Here is a 17,918-nt window from a genome sequence, read left to right on the forward strand (position 1 = left end):
TTGTATTCGAAATTCCCGCATCTAAACATTGCTTATAAAGTTGCGAGCACACATTCATTCATAATTTATTGATACATTTTTCATTAATATTAAGAAACATTTTACATAAAATTGTTGAATGCATTTTCATGAGATTTACCGTTTTTGGGGTTTCCATCGTTTAATTTGTATAACTACATATGTATGTAAATGTTTGTATATTTGTATGTAGAGATTCATTCCATTGCTGGTGCTTGCACTTTGACATTTAAATTATATAAAGATTACAAAATCAGTTGAATGGCTTGAACATAACACTGGAAGCGACCGAAGACATAAAATGCTGAACTGATTGTGAGCAGTGCGTGGATTGAAGAAGTAATACCTGGATTTGTGGCAGTTGAAAAAATTTTTTTCATAATTCTGTATGAGAAATACTTGGAGGGCATGTTGCTCTGGGGATGGAGTCAATTTGGTATTTAGCATGTTACGCCAGGTTAGAAAATGTTCGATACAAATGCATTAATAGTTTTATTTTACGATTATGTGATCTAAATACATGTATGTATAAATGTAAAAATGTTTTATACATGGTCTATTATATTTTTATAAAAGTTCTTTACGCTGAAATTTTTTGAATTCTGTTATCTATGCTTTCGATTGCTGTGTTCTTGCAACACTGCAGTTCTATTGCATTGCTCTACGCATTTTTATTAATATTTTGCGTTTCGTCTTTTGGAAGAATAAGTATTGGAGACTATAAATTAGTATTCTTTTAGGTTGCGTTTATATAAATAAATTAGTTATTAATCAACAATATTTGTTTAACTGCTCGTGGTACAAATCGTGGCCTTAAGTGTGTTATTGGTTAGGTACAAAGAAAAATCTCATGGCTTATGTTGTACACCTAATCAATAAGTATTTTTCTGTATTTTCTTTTATAACGATTATCGCAATAAACTAAACTCGGGTGGAAAATGGTCATGAAGCTTCGATTAGTATATGCCCATAGTTGCATAAGAAAACGAATTAGATTGCTGCATAAAATTTGCTTGCGACTAGATTGAATTTTTTGCTTTTCGACTTGCCATTCGGTGTAGATTACCGAATTAAATATGTATATCTTAAACCGTAAATATACTTAGATAAATTTGTTCTTATTACACTTTAGCTAGCGGGGCTACCCTGGATTTTATATTGAGAAGAGGATAACATTTTAAGTATTTACGATTGTTCCCTGGAATTTGTTCACAAGTGCTGAAGTTCGAATTGTGAACAATCGGATCCCTTTTTAAAACATCGCATACTAAGACCATATTCGAAATTTCATTCGATAAAACGGGTTAGCAATTTGTATCTTAACAGCGAGCAGCCACCCAAAATCGACATGGTTTATATATTCTTGTGTGCCCAAACAAATGAAGTCTGTTAGACAGTTGTGCCGTACGCGTTATTAAAAACGGCACGGGAACTATCCGTATCCAAGGATATATCTTCGGGACTGGCCAAGTCCACGCGCACATTCGAGTTGGTTCGGCGTCGTGCCGTTTGCGCAGCGCCCCAATTGCTTAGAGTCCAATGGAAACCAGAAGAGCTTGCAGCTGGTTCGTTATCTACCTTAACCTGGGTGCATACCTGCGGATCCAGTAAATACAAACCAAATAATTAATCTTTGAAGAAATATTTCGTCCACATATGCAATAAGGTTTTAAATCAAAACTACCTCACGGTTGCCGCATGGTAAAGTTTCTGTGCCGTTGCCCAATGCAGAGCCCGAAACTGAACCTGAGCCAGAGTCGCGAGTACTGCCAATGCTGCTGCTGCTATTTAGGGAATCATTGCTCGATTCAATGACCGCTCCTCGATACCGCGCCCCAACCTGGACAGCCTGAAAAGAATAAAGAAAAGAATGTATGAATCATAATAATTTTGCCAGTTAACAAAAACATACCATGGCATCGCCGCCTTGGCAGTCTTCTATGGATTTTAGGATTTCCCAAACCAACTCCGAGTCCAAGGGGATAGGCTGTTCGGTGTCGCGATTGTAAATGGCAATAGCAATGTGAACGGGATGGGGCACTGGCAACGGAATGAGCAGCTTTTCCGTAACGCTATTCTCCCCGCATTGCTGCTTCCACGGTCGCCATGACTTCTGAGCATCTTGTAAAGTCTTCGGCACATGCTGGGCACGGTGGGCACGCACCCTCGGGGTGGTCAATCCCACAGACATATCCCTGTTAAGAATTTCACTATCATCAGTTAATCTAACAAGTATATATATGTTTTACCTTTTTTCGGGCTTGCGGAAAGTGAGCGTTATGCGGGAGCGTGGATTGAATGCAGTCACTTCTAGGAAGGGCAGATGCACCTGTACATTGCCACGCGGCGCATATACATTGCCGAGCAGATCTAGGCCCTTCGAACCAATTACATCGTTTGCATTCTTCACCATCTCAGTATATCGCATCAGGTCGAGCGAGGCATGTGGTTCTAGTTTAAAATGTGTATCATGTTCAGTCAATGGCGTTAAAAAATCTAGACTAAATATATCGGTGTATATAAGACCAGCTAGTCCCGGCCAGTCGTTTACCGTGAGACCCTGGAAATTAGTAATCGAATTTATCAGTGTAGTTCAATAATTTTGTTAACATCTCCATACTTTATTATCCCAGAATTCCTCTTCGCTAATGGACAGTCTGCCGATGACATGAGACGGATAATATTTCTCTAAAATATGGGCGGCCAGTTGTATAGCAATCTTAAGGAAAACAAATTAATTAGATGTAAAAAACTAATTCTTAGCACAAACCTTCAATTCTTTGGTATTTAACTTTATGCGCGATTTGACTTGTGTAGTCAATGCGGTCTGCAACTCTCTTCGTCGCTTCTCTAATTTCTCGTGTAGCGTACTCATCAGATCTTGGGCTTCGCGATCCAGCGATAAGTATGGACCAGTTTTACTGATCTGCGCTGAAAAAGGCCCAAAGCAAGCCTCAACAAACTGGAGGAAATCCTGCTGTGGCTGCAGAACCACTCGCTCCGTGGCATGCTGGTAGGCCTGCAACTCGTCCAGTTCCATTTTAGCCTCCAGTGCGGCCAAAGCCTGCTCTGGTCTGATTATAAAATAATAGTCTAATGCCAGTCCAGGTCCAGCAATTCGTTTTACAGCAATGCTATCTGAGGCCGGTACACGTCCACACTTCTTGATAAACAGATGGTAGGTAAGAGAGTCCCACACCAATCGTAGGGAATATCGAATGACTCCAACTAAGTTATTTTGAAAGTGTTTAGACATTTAAAATTCTATATGAAAAGGCTACCCACCTATTAAAACGACTCCTGCTGCCAATGGACAGATCACCGTGGCCATTAGAACCGCCGCCACCGGCTGCAGCAACCCCTGTATGAGAAGATTCCAAACTATGGCTTCCAATAGGATGCAGTATCGATTCTTCATATTATCAGGCGCATCTAAATCATATATGAGGATCATGTAGATGTGGAGTAGTAGTACAAACAGCGGAATCCATAGAGGCGTAGTCACAGCCAGAATAATGCTCAGCAAACTAGCGGCCAAACATAGAAGGGGAAAGGCGAATAAAATGACCATCGTTCCCAAGAATCCTTTTACAAAATAGTTCCAAGTTCGATTCAGATTTCTTGTCAGTCCCTTTCCAATAAAGCCTTTAAAGAGTTATATAACATCAAGTTTTATGAAGTATGATCTAAGAAAGTGAAACCTTACCCGTGTCAGGTTCTGTCTCGAAGTGCGTTCGTGATTTTGATATATGACGCCACAATTCGATTAGACGTGACGCCAGAGTCTGAGTTATGCTCGTCTTCCTTGGGAACAGTGTGCCGTTGATCTGCGATAGCTCAAGGTCGGGCATAAAAGGCTTCACACAGCACAGGGCGCGCAATCCGAGTGGACTGCACCACGGAACTAGTATGCCAAGCAGGAACATCATATTCCAAGACCAGCACCATATACGCTGTATCATGTTTAGCAGGCGCCAGAAAGGCCAGCGTGTGCTCGTTGTGCGCAGTATCTCCTTTTCCACCAGAAACACCGGCTGGCTAGGATCCGAGCGGGGAGTAACAATGCTTGTGGCATGTTGGCTAATCACAGTGGGAATCACGTCAGACTGGCCCTGGAAATTGCGACGGATGATCCACGACTGCGGCGACCAAATGCGACACGCCCATTGAAAGCTGCGTGTGGGAGTCTTGGCGTTCTTCAGCTCTTTAAGGAGTACTGGCTCGCGTTCCTTCATGAAGATTAGGTCACGGGACAGGAAGTATGCTGTTTGGTGCAGGCTATGTTGGGTGCACATTTTCAGCGCTTCCTCGTGGGCCGACCAGGCGCTCTTGTGGAGCCGATTCTCTTCAGCGTGGCGTAGCTTGGAGCGCAACCAGGGGGCAACCCGCGACAGTACGGAATGGTCATTGGCCAGACACTTCTTATGGTCCTCACGAATACGCTTGATATTCTGTTCTACCTTGTCTACAGCCTTGTACATAATTACCACCGACTGGGCCTGTTGCACGAGAAGTTCCGGCACTCCGTCGCCCAGCTCCGCCAGCTTTGCATTGGAGACGATGGAGCTATAGACGCGTTGTAGATACTCCTTCATAACAGCTTCGTTCACCTCTTCTTCGATCTCCTTGTCGTTTAACTTCTTGGCACGCAGCTCGGCAATCAAACGCTCGCGGAAATGCAGGAACCAGCCTCGCGTCTCTCTCTCCAGAATGCCAATTAGAATTGGAAGTGCCTTGCGCATAATGTCGCGGCAGAAAAGGCGCAAGTCGATCTCCTGTCCTTTGGGCGTAAGGAATAGGTACGGCACAGGTTGGCTGACCTCGCAGCTGTTAAAGTCGAATTTTTCCATCGTAGCGCGACGCAGCATCTTCCGGACATAGGAGCACAGACCGTGTAAACAGTCCTCGTACTCGGGCTAAAAATCAATAATTCGAGAGTTTACATATTTATATTTTAATATTAAGCAAACATAAAGGATAAACGAATTCGAGAATTTCAGTGCTGCCAGTAAAATTTGTAAAAATTCCCAGGATCTTACTACAGTAAAATATCAAAACCAGTTAAAAATTTCTTACCCGACAAACCAACTCGGCTATGAGAAATCGGCAGCGCTCCTCCTTAATCTTATAGTCCAGGTTGTGGGCCAAAAGAGCCGGTACACCAATGAACATGTCTGCAAGTCTGGTGAACGCTTCCAACAAGCCGTGCATCGCCTGTTCTACGGAAAAGAAATGGGAGAAAATGCGAGCTCGGGCAGTTACCACCACGAACCGGGCAGCCAGGGCTAGATCGCTCAGAAAGGAGTCTTGTGCCCGTAACTTGCCCTTTTGAAGTAGTTGGGAAAGACGCCATTTGTGCACCTGACCAGGAAAATGAAGACTGGGCACATCGAACTCGCTGTGGAGGAGCAGGAAAACGAATTAGCTATTGATATTCGCCACGAATGGAAGATCACAACAACATAAAACACTTAAATGATATAGATTTTAGATTAATGACAAATTGTCGGCATGCACAAGCGTGTACCAGATTCAGAATTATGGTTTGCCCGATTCTAGGTGAATATGTTTAAATGTTTGCGTGCGAAAATGAGGCAAGGATGTTTGTTCTTGCAAAGAACTTGTTTTGAAGAATAGTTATAGTTATCAGCTCTTCGGAGAATTTTAAGATTTTTTTTTTTAGAAAATCCGTCTCAAATGTGCAACTATTATACTTTTCTCGGATTGTCTTCATTTCCCCTAAATATTTTGTGTATTTCTGAACATGCAGACTCGCTTATGGGCTTAAGTTTCATTTTAACGAGCATGCTAATTTTTTAGAGCGTCTTTATAATAATGATAAGATAATGGTTTAACATCTAGACAATCAACATCGATTATAAAAGAAAAATGTATGTACAAATAGAAAAACACCGACTAAACAGATTTGAATGCAATGGCAGGCTATTTTATATGCCTTCTTGACAGTGTTTATTTACCCATTTTTACGTATGGTTTCCAATTGTTCCAAAGTTAATTTCTTCGGCTTTCCATATTTATCCTTTTGCAAGCTTTACAAAAATATGTCACACAAATTTTTGTTTACCGTTTCATGTTTCATTGGCAAGTAATACACCGAAATAAAAACAATTGTAGTGGGGCATGCGTTTAGTTTGGTTAGAAAACAAATAAACAGACCACGATAGCTAGTATCGTATTAATTTTGAGATAGATTTGGAGCATGCCTTAATTTGATTTTTGCGTTTGCTGTGTGCTAAGTGTCGCGGAATGATTGGCAATAGTTATGGAATTCAAAAAAACGAAAGAAATCACTATCAGGTGCGGTTATGTGACCAAAGCGCGGTTAATCAGCAAGTTGTTAATTGCTAGCTGCACAATTGACCTTTTTGCATATTTAGCTAGCAATTTCACATCTCTCAATCCAACATCCGTCATCCATCAATCTATCCATCATCGAAATGAACGGCGCTGTCTCGTGACCGGAAACTCACCCAGTTTCCCGCAGAGTCTTCAGCTGGGCGCTCGTCAGCCGGCGGGGCTCTCCACTCCCGTCAGAAGCCACGGCGTCCAGCTCGTCAAAGGGAGGCGCTATAAAGAGGTCGCGCAGATTAAATGGACGCGTATTGCGACTGCTCACGCTATTAGTCGCGTTCTTCGCCGTCAAATTCAGACCACTGCTGGCCAGCGCCTGAGGCAAAACTGAAATAGAACTCGGTTAGTATAGTTGATCACCGCAACATTTAAGGAAACTCACCAATGGGAAAGCTCTTCCAATGGTAGAGGAACTGCTCGGCCACGCTCTTGATCTGTTCCACCAGCTGCTCCACTTCGGGAGGAGCTCCCACCAGGTTGATGTTAAACTCGATAGGCTCCCGCTCGGGGCCAGCCAGAGTCTGAGGGCGCAGCATCTGAGTGTCGGATGCACTAACCGACAAAGTGGCAGGCACAGCAGCCGTGGCTGGAACCGAGGAGGCTTGCAGTGACATGGGCATGGTAGTCGGAATCCGTCTTTCACTCTAGTATTGCTTCCATTTTTGATACTAATGAAAATAGTCTACAAAGCGGACTGGTATAGCGAAATAAATAGTTAAAATGTGATCACTAATATACGAATTACTAATATATTTGGTTACTATAATTTTGGATATACAGATGTAGGGATACACATTTATTACCATTCAGCACAAAACAAGCCTTTCTAAGAGAGACTTTTGTGTTCAAAAGAATTTAATATCCCATTTGTTACAAAATATTTCAATAGTTAAGATGTATTAAGAATTTCAATTAAAATAAAAAAAAGACTAGATGTTTAAATTCCATATTAATCCATTTATATAAGAAATGTAATTCTTTTTTTGAGATTATTTAATTATTCATTTCTTACTTTTAATTGCACCCGTTTGACAAAGTACTACTTCCAAGTCTGGTGTTAGTTTTCTTAACGCTGATTCTTTACGCTGATAAACTTTGATTCTTTTAAAGAAAAAAAAGTATTGCTAGAATCAGCTAGTACCAAGTGCGGATACTTTGATGGCTGACCAAGCTAATTGAAATCACACAAGCGCGCGCAATATTAAAATTAATGATCTAATTGAAAGTTCACTGGCGCATGTGTAATAGTGAGAATAGTTTAGATTCCAAGCAAGTCGGAGAGGACGGTCCAGATGTAAACAAAAGTACACTGCGTGGAATTCCGCAGCTTCACGCACTTAGCATCTGCCCGTACATACAACAACGAACTTTTCGAGTTACCAATTACCAATTAGCTATAGCTGCAGAGGGTCGAAACGAGTTCCGCCTGGAATCTCGAGTTTCACCTGCAGGAGAGGAACCTGCCCACCTCAGCCACCTACCACGACCTGCGCCCAGTTGCGCGCTTCGCTTGCGTTGGTGGGGTCTCCAAGTGTGCCTTTCCACGCCCATCAGTAGACACTGTACTGGAGTGCCCCTGTCAGTAAGCCAGCCCCATGCCGCTGTCCCAAAGATTCTTATTGTTTAATTGCCGCACACACACACTAGCACGAGCGACGAGACGCACACGCACACCTACAAGCATTGCGCACTCATGGCGTTCTGTGTTGTCGGTTTTGAGTTACAACTGCCTTTTACCTCGCTACTGATATCAAATTCCTGGAGCCTCGCACTCTGTATGCATCGTAGAAGCGGTTCGCTAGATCGCAGAGCGTTTTTCCGTTCCTCGACTTTATTGAGCGACCAGACAAACAATACACATACGCTCTTTTCAATGCACCCCTGGGGCACACTTTTCTGGGGATGAGAAGGCAGGCTATCGATGTCTCGTGACTATCGATGGCTCGTCCGCATCGATGGTACGATTGACCAGGGCTAAGATCGCAAGTGAATTAAAATTAAAATATACACCTTTTGTAAGAGATACGATTTTTGTAACCTATATATGTATGTCATTAGGTTAGGAGGCTATAGCGTGCTCTCATGGTTTTAACTTTAAAATGTCTGTAAATCGAATTCACATTCCTAGCTTAACTGGCTACTCGCTTTTCGGAAACTATTCAAGAAATGTTTAAATCATTAAGTGAAGCCGATTGGGTGCTTGACTTGTCGCTATAGTTTAATTGGCACATTGACCAGTTTAATTGATTAGTTTAATCTCAAGATTAAATTAATAGAATATTCCCCAATATACAACATCCTCACCATTTTAAAATAATCAAGTAAAATTTGTTTATAACATTTGTTATTACTTGCAATAAAGAAAGGTGTAAAAAAGATTAGAAATGGATTAAGAAGGATGTAGATATATGTTTGGTCAATTGCTTATGAGTGCTGTTTCCTAATAGGGCTTTTGGCTGCGATGGCCATTCTGGTAAGCATTTCCATGGGCAGCTGCACCGGCATTTGGGCGACCATTAGCGCCAGCAGACGGACGACGAACAGCTCCACCATGAGTACGAGATCCCGCCACTCCCACTGCGGCAACTTGACGGGATCCTCCAACAGAACCAGAGAGGGATCCATGTCCAGAGATGGGACGATGGGGCTGTGGAGCAGCGGAATGGCCACGGGTTATTCCACCAGCCGGAGCTCCAGATGAAATAACTCCAGAGTGATGCACTCCCACTCCAGTTTCCGGATTCACCGACGACAAATACGATCCTTGGGCGAGGACGAGCAGTACACTGATCACCAAAATATAATAGAGTGCCATTTTAATATTGGATCTTTAATTAGGTGCTTGATTGTAGAATGGGAAACAACTGTTGCTTAGCTTTCAAAAAGTGAATCCTTTTATAGCAGAAACCTGGGTAGTTAAATGAATATATTTTATAAAAAAATAAAATAATTATATGACAATTTTGATTACGATGTAATGGAGGAAGGTAAGATTTTATCTTGAATAAACTCCGATGATCCAGTTTTGTAATTCCGGTTATTACCTGATGATAAATTAGAATGATGAAGTTCAACAACCAGTCTGCTATTATTCATATAAAAACAAGAGAGAACGCTATAGTCGAGTTCCCCGACTATGTGATACCCGTTACTCAGCTAGTGGAAGAGAGAAGGAGAGTCTTAAACGCAGTTTTTGGCGGTTTGTAGGCGTTATAGTGGGCGTGGCAGAAAGTTTTTTGGCAAATCGATAGAAATTTACAAGACCAATATAAAAATGACAAAATATCAAAACATTTTTCAAAAGTGTGGGCGTAGCAGCTTTGGGCGGTTTGTGGGCGTTAGAGTGGGCGTGGCAACATGAATCGACAAACTTGCGCTGCTTCTATGTCCCTGGAGTCTGTATGCTTAATCTCAACTTTCTAGCTTTTGTAGTTCCTGAGATCTCGACGTTCATACGGACGGACAGACGGACGGACAGACGGACATGGCCCGATCGACTCTGCTATTGATCCTGATCAAGAATATATATACTTTATATGGTCGGAAACGCTTCCTTCTGCCTGTTACATACTTTTCAACGAATCTAGTAGACCCTTTTACTCTACGAGTAACGGGTATAAATATGAATTAGTAAATATGAATTTAAGTTAGGACATACGTTAGCAAGCGTTGAAAAATATAACTGAACACAGAAATTCAAAGAAATAACCAAAGATTTATCCTACATGCGCATTTTCAACTCCTAAAGAAATTTATGCATAAAACATGACTAGCATGACTCAGAAGGCTATTTTTCACAAAATTATGGACTAACTAACATTACTAGCAGCTATCGATTTAATTGGCATATAGAAGACTTGATTAAGCCGTCCATTTGGTAAGCCAAAAAAGAAAACCCCATCATTGCGGTTGCCAGGAAGTCAGGAATTAGGAAAAATAGTTTTTGAAAATTAGGCTCAAGTGCTAGGGACCCAAAATAATGGTTAACCTTGCCATATATAGCTCAGGGTCTGCTTAATATCCATAACAATGAAAGCAAATTAGGCTTACGATTGTCTAAGAAATGGCAAACCCAATTGAGGTTTGATAGGTGGGCAATAATAATGAAAAAATGGTAAAAAATTAAATGTCATGGTGGCAACATTGAATGAAGTTACGTAAAAATCATTTTGCAATTTAGAAAGTAAAGACAATGTGTGTGAACCATTTTTGTGTGTATTGCTCATATGTACAAGTATACTTTCAATAACAAATATATATTTATGTGGGGTTTTATTTATTAATATTGATGTTTTATTATTATGATAAGTATAGTTTTAATTAATAACATCTATTTTAATATTAGATAATAGTCTTCACGTCGTTTAAGTCTTCTCTCGTCGAATACTTCCGTCTTCTCTCGGCTCTCATCACAAACTGCCCCTGTCGTCTGCGTTCCCGCCGCTTATATTGGGATCAGTCGCTTCCTTCTGAGAATCGTTGATATACGTCGTAGTTTCCTTTTGGTTCAACTTCTCTTTTTCCGCGTATTGCGATCGTCGACGTTGACTTCTATTTTCCTTGAATTATTGTCTTTGCGTTTTCGTTGTCCAGAGCGTCGTCAATGTTCATATTCGAATATGTGGAAATATCTCTCCCACATTCGGCCATCCTGACAAACATTCGTCTCGAATGTTTCGTCGTCATCTTATTCGTCGTCGTTTTCATCGCTTGGTTGTCTTCTTCATAGGTTTTCTCTCTAGTATTCGTCGTCGTCGTTTTTACATCTTTATCGTCTTTATTTTTCGGCACAGGGCTCTGCCAATCGTCGTTAATTTGTTTGCCCTCATCTATACATCGTTTCGTCTTTATTTTTCGTCTTTTTTTTGGTGATTTTATCCTCTTTTTCACCGTCTTTACATCTTTCGTCTTTATTCGTTATTTCATTCTCATATTCGCCGTATTTTCTTGTCGTTTCGCCATCTTTATTCGTTATGTCGTTCTCGTCGAGTTTTTACATCGTTTCGGACTCGTTTTCATCATTTACATCATGAATGGGCCATGACTTCATATATTCAGCACAAGTTGATGAATTTTTTGGGCCGTCCGAATTTCCAATTTTTTGAACATCGTACGCATTGTTGTGCTTTACTTTGGTGATTTCATACGGGCCCAGATATTTTGGTTTTAATTTGAGTCCGCCGCCAAACTGTGTACGTTTAATGGCTACTAGGTCGCCAACGTTGTACATTCGTGCAGGTTTACGTCGTAAGTTATACGTCTTTTTGTTTTCGGCTTGCAATTTCAAAATCTGTGTTTTAGCTTTAAGGCGAAGGTCGTTGCGATTGTCGATAAACAGGCTTATTGATTCCTTGCTGATTAAGTCGTGAAGTTGCTTATCATCTTTGCTTCTCATTTTTACACCGATAAGAAGTTCAAAGGGTGTTGTGTTGATACTTCTCGCGAAAGTTGAGTTAATGGCTTGTTGAACTCGATCAACGTGTCTATACCATTTCGTTGGATCATCTACACTTAACTTGGAAAGAACTGGTATAATAATTGCGTTAATCCTTTCCACCTGTCCGTTTACACGCGGTAAACCTGTCGTTGATTTTACTACTTTTATGTCTTCTTCCTCGCAGTATTGTAAAAAATCTTGGGATGTAAATGCTGATCCTCTGTCTGAGATTATACAGACGGGGTTGCCAAAAACGTTACTTTGTCCTCGTAATTTTGCTATGACTTCAGTAGCAGTTGTTGACTTTGTTGGGTAAAGCCAGCAGAACTTCGTAAAAGCATCTACAACAGCTAGAATGTGCTTGTAATTTTTGTTTGTCGATTCTAATGGGCCTAAAAAGTCAATATGGTAAGTGTGCAATGGAAAATCTTCTTTTTGTAATGGATGTAGTAAGCCCTCCTGCTTGCCTTGTTTGCGGTTGCTTAAAATGCACGGTATGCAGCAGTCAATATATTTTTGAATTTTTTCGTCAATGTTGTCGATAAAATATTCCTTATTTATCAGCTCCTTTGTTTTCTTGACAGCAAAATGGCCTCTGTCGTGAGCTCTACTAATTATCTGCCTCTGCATGTCTTTGGGCACGACGATTAACTCTAAGTCTTTGACTAATTTGTAAAGAACTCCAGCTTTCAAAAAATAGTCCTGGTATGCAACCTTCGAGTCCTCGATGATTTTGCGGATCGCCTTCAAATGTTCGTCTTTGGATTGAGCTTGTCGAAAACTAACAGCGATTGAGTCATCAACTATTGTCATGATTGGGTATCTAGATAAAGCATCGACGTGTTTCATGCGTGAGCCTGAACGGTGCTCTACCTTGTAGTCGTACTCCTGCAGCAAAAGTACCCATCGTGCCACTCTGGTGCATAGGCTTTGCTTGTCTAATGTTTTAGAAAACGCGTCGCAATCTGTAACAATTTTGAATGAAATTCCAAGGAGATAAACTCGAAACTTGGTTATGGCTTCGATAATGGCAAGCACCTCTAACTCATAGCTAGAATATTTACGCTGCGCGTCTGTGGTTTTTCTGCTCATGTAGTAAACCGGGTGGAATTGGCCGTCATCTGGTGATTTTTGTAGGAGCACGGCTCCAAACCCATCTATAGAGGCGTCGGTGTGTACCTCAGTTTCATAATTCGGATTATAAATAGCCAAAACTGGGGTCGACGTCAAGTACTTTTTTAATGCGTCGATTGCGTTTTCTTCTTTGGGGCCAATTATGAATTTAGCGTCGTTTTTTGTGAGATCAGTTAAGGGTTTAGAAATTAGAGCATAATTAAATACAAATTTTCTGAAGTATCCTGTCAGACCTAGGAAACTTTCGAGCTGTTTTAAGTTGTTAGGAATCTTAAATTTGGCTACAGCTTCTATCTTCTGAGGCGTTGGTGATATGGTTCCATTCTCGATTATATGCCCGAGAAACTGAATACGGGTCTGCAAGAAATGACATTTCTTCATATTAAGCTCAAGTCCATATTCGCTGCAAATTCCTATAACCTCTTTGAGATTTAATACAGCCTCGCGCTCGTCCTTTGCCGGTATAATTATGTCGTCAACATAAGGAAGAGCGATTCCTCTTCGGGTCAGAGCTCGGAAAATAGCATTTATGTGTCTTTGAAACACTCCAGGCGAGTTGGACAGACCAAAAGGAACTCTACGGAATTGGTACTGGCCACTTTGTGTTACAAATGATGTATATTTCTTGCTGGCTTCGGCTACTGGCACATGGAAAAAGCCGTTCTTCAGGTCAATCGTGCTAAATACCATAGCTTCTTGCAGGCGATCGAGCTGGTCATCGATTAGCGGCAGTGGAAAATGGTCTTTTATTATTACCTTATTTATACGCCTGAAGTCTACGCAGAGTCGTTGCGAACCGTCACTTTTCTTCGCGAGCACAACAGGGCTTGTAAATTCGGAGTCTGATTCTTCAATTATTCCACTCGTTAGCCACTGTTCGATTTGTTCTTCAATAACACGAGTTTCAGCGAAAGCAAATCTTCGCGGACGCGAAAATATTGGCGATTCGTCTTTCAGAATTATATTCATTTCAATGTTTGTTGATTGCGATTTTCGTGGAATATAATTTATTAAAAGTTCACGCACTTCGTTTTTTGCATCCTCACTGGCTGATTCATTAATGTCAAATTCATCGTTGTTGATTACTGCGTCAATTTTCATCAAATTTGTTTCCGGCTGTTCATCCTCAAAACTGCACAGTTTTCGTACGCGCAACCCGTTCGGTCCAAAAGAAATTTCAGCATGCAAGCATAATTGCTCCCCGATAATCATTTGCGTGTCCATACAGTAGAGTGGAACTATAAGAAAATTTAAATCGTAATCATTGTTATCGATCCATATTCTTTGATTACACTGTCCGATCGGCTTGATTTTATTCGAATCGCGATCTTTTCCAAATCCAATCAAATAAATACTGCACTCCTCTAACTTTGGTAAACACAATTTGTTGAATAAGTCTTCCCGCAAAATATTAAATTTGCTGCCAGTATCAAACAACGCGATGCAATGTTGGTTTTTAATCGAAACGATCTTGCTCGTTAAACCACTGTTTTCTTTCAAAACTCGAGTGTTTGGTTCATGTTCTTTGACACTTTTTTCGTCTTGTGAACAATTCTTCGAAATATGTCCAAATTTGTGGCACTTGAAACACTTTCTTCCTTTCTCTTTATTGTTACAGCTATTAGCAAGATGTCCCTTTTCACCGCAGTTGTAACAAGCAATCTCTTTTTTGTCACTCTTTGCATCACTGAACATTGGCTGCCATTTCTTCCCTTTCACACTTCCGTCGGAGAATTTTGATTTGATATTTATTATTTGGTAATCTTTTAGCTTTCTTTTAAAGTCAGATAAATTTCTTGCACCATACAAAACGGATTTGTTTAGAGAAAGTTCGTCAATACCGTCGATCACGTATTGAATAAGTGCTTCTTCTTCGACTTTTCCTCGTGATGCAATGTCTTTCATCCGGTACAAATATTCTTGTGCGTTCTCGTTCGCACGTCGCTTGCTTTCTCCGAGTTGTTTGTGTATCTGCTTGCTGCTCACTGTCGACTTGAATTCACTCAAAAGGGACTTTTTCAACGCATTCCACGAATTTAGCCGTTTCTCACTTAAAACAAAGAGTTTTGCGACACCCTTTAACGACTTTTTAGCAAAAATTAATTTTTGGAGTTCGTTCCATCCCATAAGCAAGGCTTGATCTTCAAAGTCGCTTATCCACACCTCTATTGGAGTTTCATCACCGCCATCGAATTGTTTTATTGATTCCTCTATGTCCCGAAAACTAATGGCAAAACGGGGTGTCTCATCTTGTGTATTCCTCCGGTCTCTGCCTATCCCATGAGCACTGTTTCCTTCGTCGATTTGGTTTTCTTCTTCTGATTTGTTGTCTTCGTCGTTCTCGCTCTCCTCGTCTGATTCATCGTTTTGTCCATTTTCGTCGTAGGCGAGAAGGTTGCCGTATTGCAAATTCCGAAATATGTGTTCTGGTGCGTTTTCTACATCATGACTTATTCCGAGAACTACGCATATTGATGTAAGATCCCTCTCGTTTAAATGTTCATCAATGTACGTGCATTTGCGTATGTAGGCTGCGGCATTTTCGTCGTATTTGAAACCAGTAAATTCTCGCAGACGCTTGCGATTATTCCTGTCTCCCTCTTCTTCGAAAACGAACTTATGTAATGTGCAAATAGCTGCTTTCGAAGCGTTTTTTATATTATTAGCTATTAAGTCTTTTAAACACGCCATTTTTCGTTGAATTTATAAACAAAATTTTATATTTTTTCGTCGTTCACTTTTCTACACGTTTTCACTGTTTTTTGGTTTTATCCCGGACGAGCCCCCAAAAATGTGGGGTTTTATTTATTAATATTGATGTTTTATTATTATGATAAGTATAGTTTTAATTAATAACATCTATTTTAATATTAGATAATAGTCTTCACGTCGTTTAAGTCTTCTCTCGTCGAATACTTCCGTCTTCTCTCGGCTCTCATCACAAACTGCCCCTGTCGTCTGCGTTCCCGCCGCTTATATTGGGATCAGTCGCTTCCTTCTGAGAATCGTTGATATACGTCGTAGTTTCCTTTTGGTTCAACTTCTCTTTTTCCGCGTATTGCGATCGTCGACGTTGACTCTATTTTCCTTGAATTATTGTCTTTGCGTTTTCGTTGTCCAGAGCGTCGTCAATGTTCATATTCGAATATGTGGAAATATCTCTCCCACATTTATGATTATTCGGTAAATCAGTTTATTTGGTTTTATTAGTATCTAACATTGGGCACTTAATTTGCAACTAATGCAAACTCTACTCCAGTGCAACATGAGTCATTCGCACCGTTGTCACACCAGATGTGCGATCTAGGTGTTAACAATTTTTATTTACATATTTTTCGTTTGTCAATCTGACATGCAAGCGTTGGGGGTTTCCAGTTCTCGTTTTAATTTTAATTACATTTTTCGTATACAATTAGCTAACAAATCAATGAGAAACCGTTAGACAAAAAGAACAGACAGAAAAATTGTATATCAACAATTGCTCAATCGATCCGATCAAATAACAAATAACTTTGTGCCGAATATTGACATTTCGTAAGCATTTGAAAAGTGAACGCGACAACAACAAACCTAAATGCAGTGCGTTGGTAAAAATCTTGAAAACGTTAAGAATGTTGGCAAGGTTGTCTGCCACGGCAGCTGCTACTTTGTGATTTTGTGGGCCTCCATCTGAGTCTCGATCCTCCGACTGCGTCTCAATCCGAGAGTCGAACTTAATTAAATTGGATTTTATGTGCCGGATTGGATCGGCCATTTGGGGCCCCGACGACCATGACGAGGTGAGGCTAATCAAATGGCCAAATTGTAGGCGCGTTTGCCATGCAGCCACCAGTCAGCCAAAGTAATGAGCTTTTTGTCGGCTACACGACTCTATTATGATGAACATAGCAATCGTCCAGCGATAAATATCAATTAAGACACCGTCAAATGGCTCAATGGCAGCAAGAAAATTGGTAAACTAATACCGCCGAGATGCTAATGTTTTGCTCTACATTGAGGCTGTGCGTAAACAAAAATGTCACACGCCATTAAAAATTAATAGCATGTTTAAATAGCAAAAAGCCAGGTAATAAAAACAAAACATATAGTATTAAATAGAGAAAAAGCAGTCAGCCGGACTCGAGGCAGTCAAACCGGGCCGGTAATACAAAATTTCGGCATTAAATGCTCATACAACAACGTCAACCCCGAGCAAAAATTGAGTAAAATAAAAGAAAAAATCGTGGCACGAACAACTTTTCTAAAAATGCGTGGTACATTGTTAATACTGATCATGTTTTTTGCTGCTGCTCTGGTCCAAAAATGTTGCACAATTTTCGTGCGTTCATGCAAAGCAATTGTCAAACCCAACACAGCCCAAAGCCAAAGGCCAACCAAATCGATACGGACTCTACTGTTTGGCACAGCCAAAATTTATCACAGGAAAACTTCATTCGGCGGTGTTTGTGGCGAAATTAATATCAATTGCCCCCCGTTCTGACGTTTTCTGGACGACGCTCTTTATTTTCAGCCTCCTTTGCATTGCTTTATTGTACTGTGCTAACATCGAGTTCTGACTTTCGATGAAGGCTCGTCAGATTTTTATATGCGGTTTGATAAATTAAATTAATTGGCTCGTACTGATATACCGCTGATTTGACGAGGCTCGAAAAAGTTTGTCTGTCGAAGGTGCAGCTCGGTTTAGCAAATTGAATAGCTACGTGTAAAAAAAAGAAACGACTGCAAATAGAGATTTTATTTTTACATGGGCATTGAAGATCACAGATATCGGAGTAGGAGTTGTGGGGCTCAGCTGTTACTAAATAATTACCGAGTGGTTAGCTGTTGAAAGTGAAATGTGTTTTATTGTGGGGGTGTATATGGTTTCACAGGCTTTAATAGCTTTAGATTAAGATATCACTAAATTAACCAATTTCGTATTAGTTAATTTAACTTTTGTCGTTTTTTTGTAAATTCA

The 17,918-nt window shown here is 40.5% G+C and overlaps 2 protein-coding genes across 3 annotated transcripts; both read right to left on the bottom strand.

Annotated features, from left to right (window-relative positions):
- Window positions 1-40: 40 nt before the first annotated feature.
- LOC120451544 lies at window positions 41-8,276 on the bottom strand. 2 transcript variants are annotated; one of them, XM_039635326.2, is made up of 13 exons: window positions 8,128-8,276; window positions 6,773-7,084; window positions 6,510-6,717; window positions 5,997-6,068; window positions 5,095-5,416; window positions 3,725-4,934; window positions 3,304-3,663; window positions 2,789-3,246; window positions 2,639-2,737; window positions 2,268-2,578; window positions 1,931-2,213; window positions 1,703-1,867; window positions 41-1,614 (listed from the first exon to the last, which is right to left on the bottom strand). In XM_039635326.2, exons 2-13 carry the CDS (start codon window positions 7,008-7,010, stop codon window positions 1,408-1,410), a joined length of 3,933 nt encoding a protein of 1,310 aa, XP_039491260.2. In that variant the 5' UTR covers window positions 7,011-7,084; window positions 8,128-8,276; the 3' UTR covers window positions 41-1,407. The 2 variants fall into 2 exon arrangements, with proteins under 2 accessions (XP_039491260.2, XP_043862246.1); XM_044006311.1 differs by lacking the exon at window positions 5,997-6,068.
- A 453-nt stretch (window positions 8,277-8,729) lies between these two features.
- Window positions 8,730-9,465, bottom strand: LOC120452337. The gene is made up of 2 exons (XM_039636501.2): window positions 9,362-9,465; window positions 8,730-9,298 (listed from the first exon to the last, which is right to left on the bottom strand). Exon 2 carries the CDS (start codon window positions 9,203-9,205, stop codon window positions 8,831-8,833), a length of 375 nt encoding a protein of 124 aa, XP_039492435.1. The 5' UTR covers window positions 9,206-9,298; window positions 9,362-9,465; the 3' UTR covers window positions 8,730-8,830.
- Between the last annotated feature and the right edge of the window lie 8,453 nt (window positions 9,466-17,918).

Source organism: Drosophila santomea, chromosome 3R, assembly GCF_016746245.2.
Source record: "Drosophila santomea strain STO CAGO 1482 chromosome 3R, Prin_Dsan_1.1, whole genome shotgun sequence".
Taxonomy (NCBI): Eukaryota; Metazoa; Arthropoda; class Insecta; order Diptera; family Drosophilidae; genus Drosophila; species Drosophila santomea.

Bases quoted from the DNA above. Each gene is read 5' to 3' on its own strand.
- LOC120452337 (XM_039636501.2), bottom strand. From the start codon at position 9,205: ATGGCACTCTATTATATTTTGGTGATCAGTGTACTGCTCGTCCTCGCC.
- LOC120451544 (XM_039635326.2), bottom strand. From the start codon at position 7,010: ATGCCCATGTCACTGCAAGCCTCCTCGGTTCCAGCCACGGCTGCTGTG. The intron at 5,417-5,996 runs GTAAATAAACAC...GCTCCTCCACAG, and splicing joins GAAACCATACGTAAAAATGG to CGAGTTCGATGTGCCCAGTC. The intron at 2,738-2,788 runs GTTTGTGCTAAG...GTTTTCCTTAAG, and splicing joins TAAATACCAAAGAATTGAAG to ATTGCTATACAACTGGCCGC.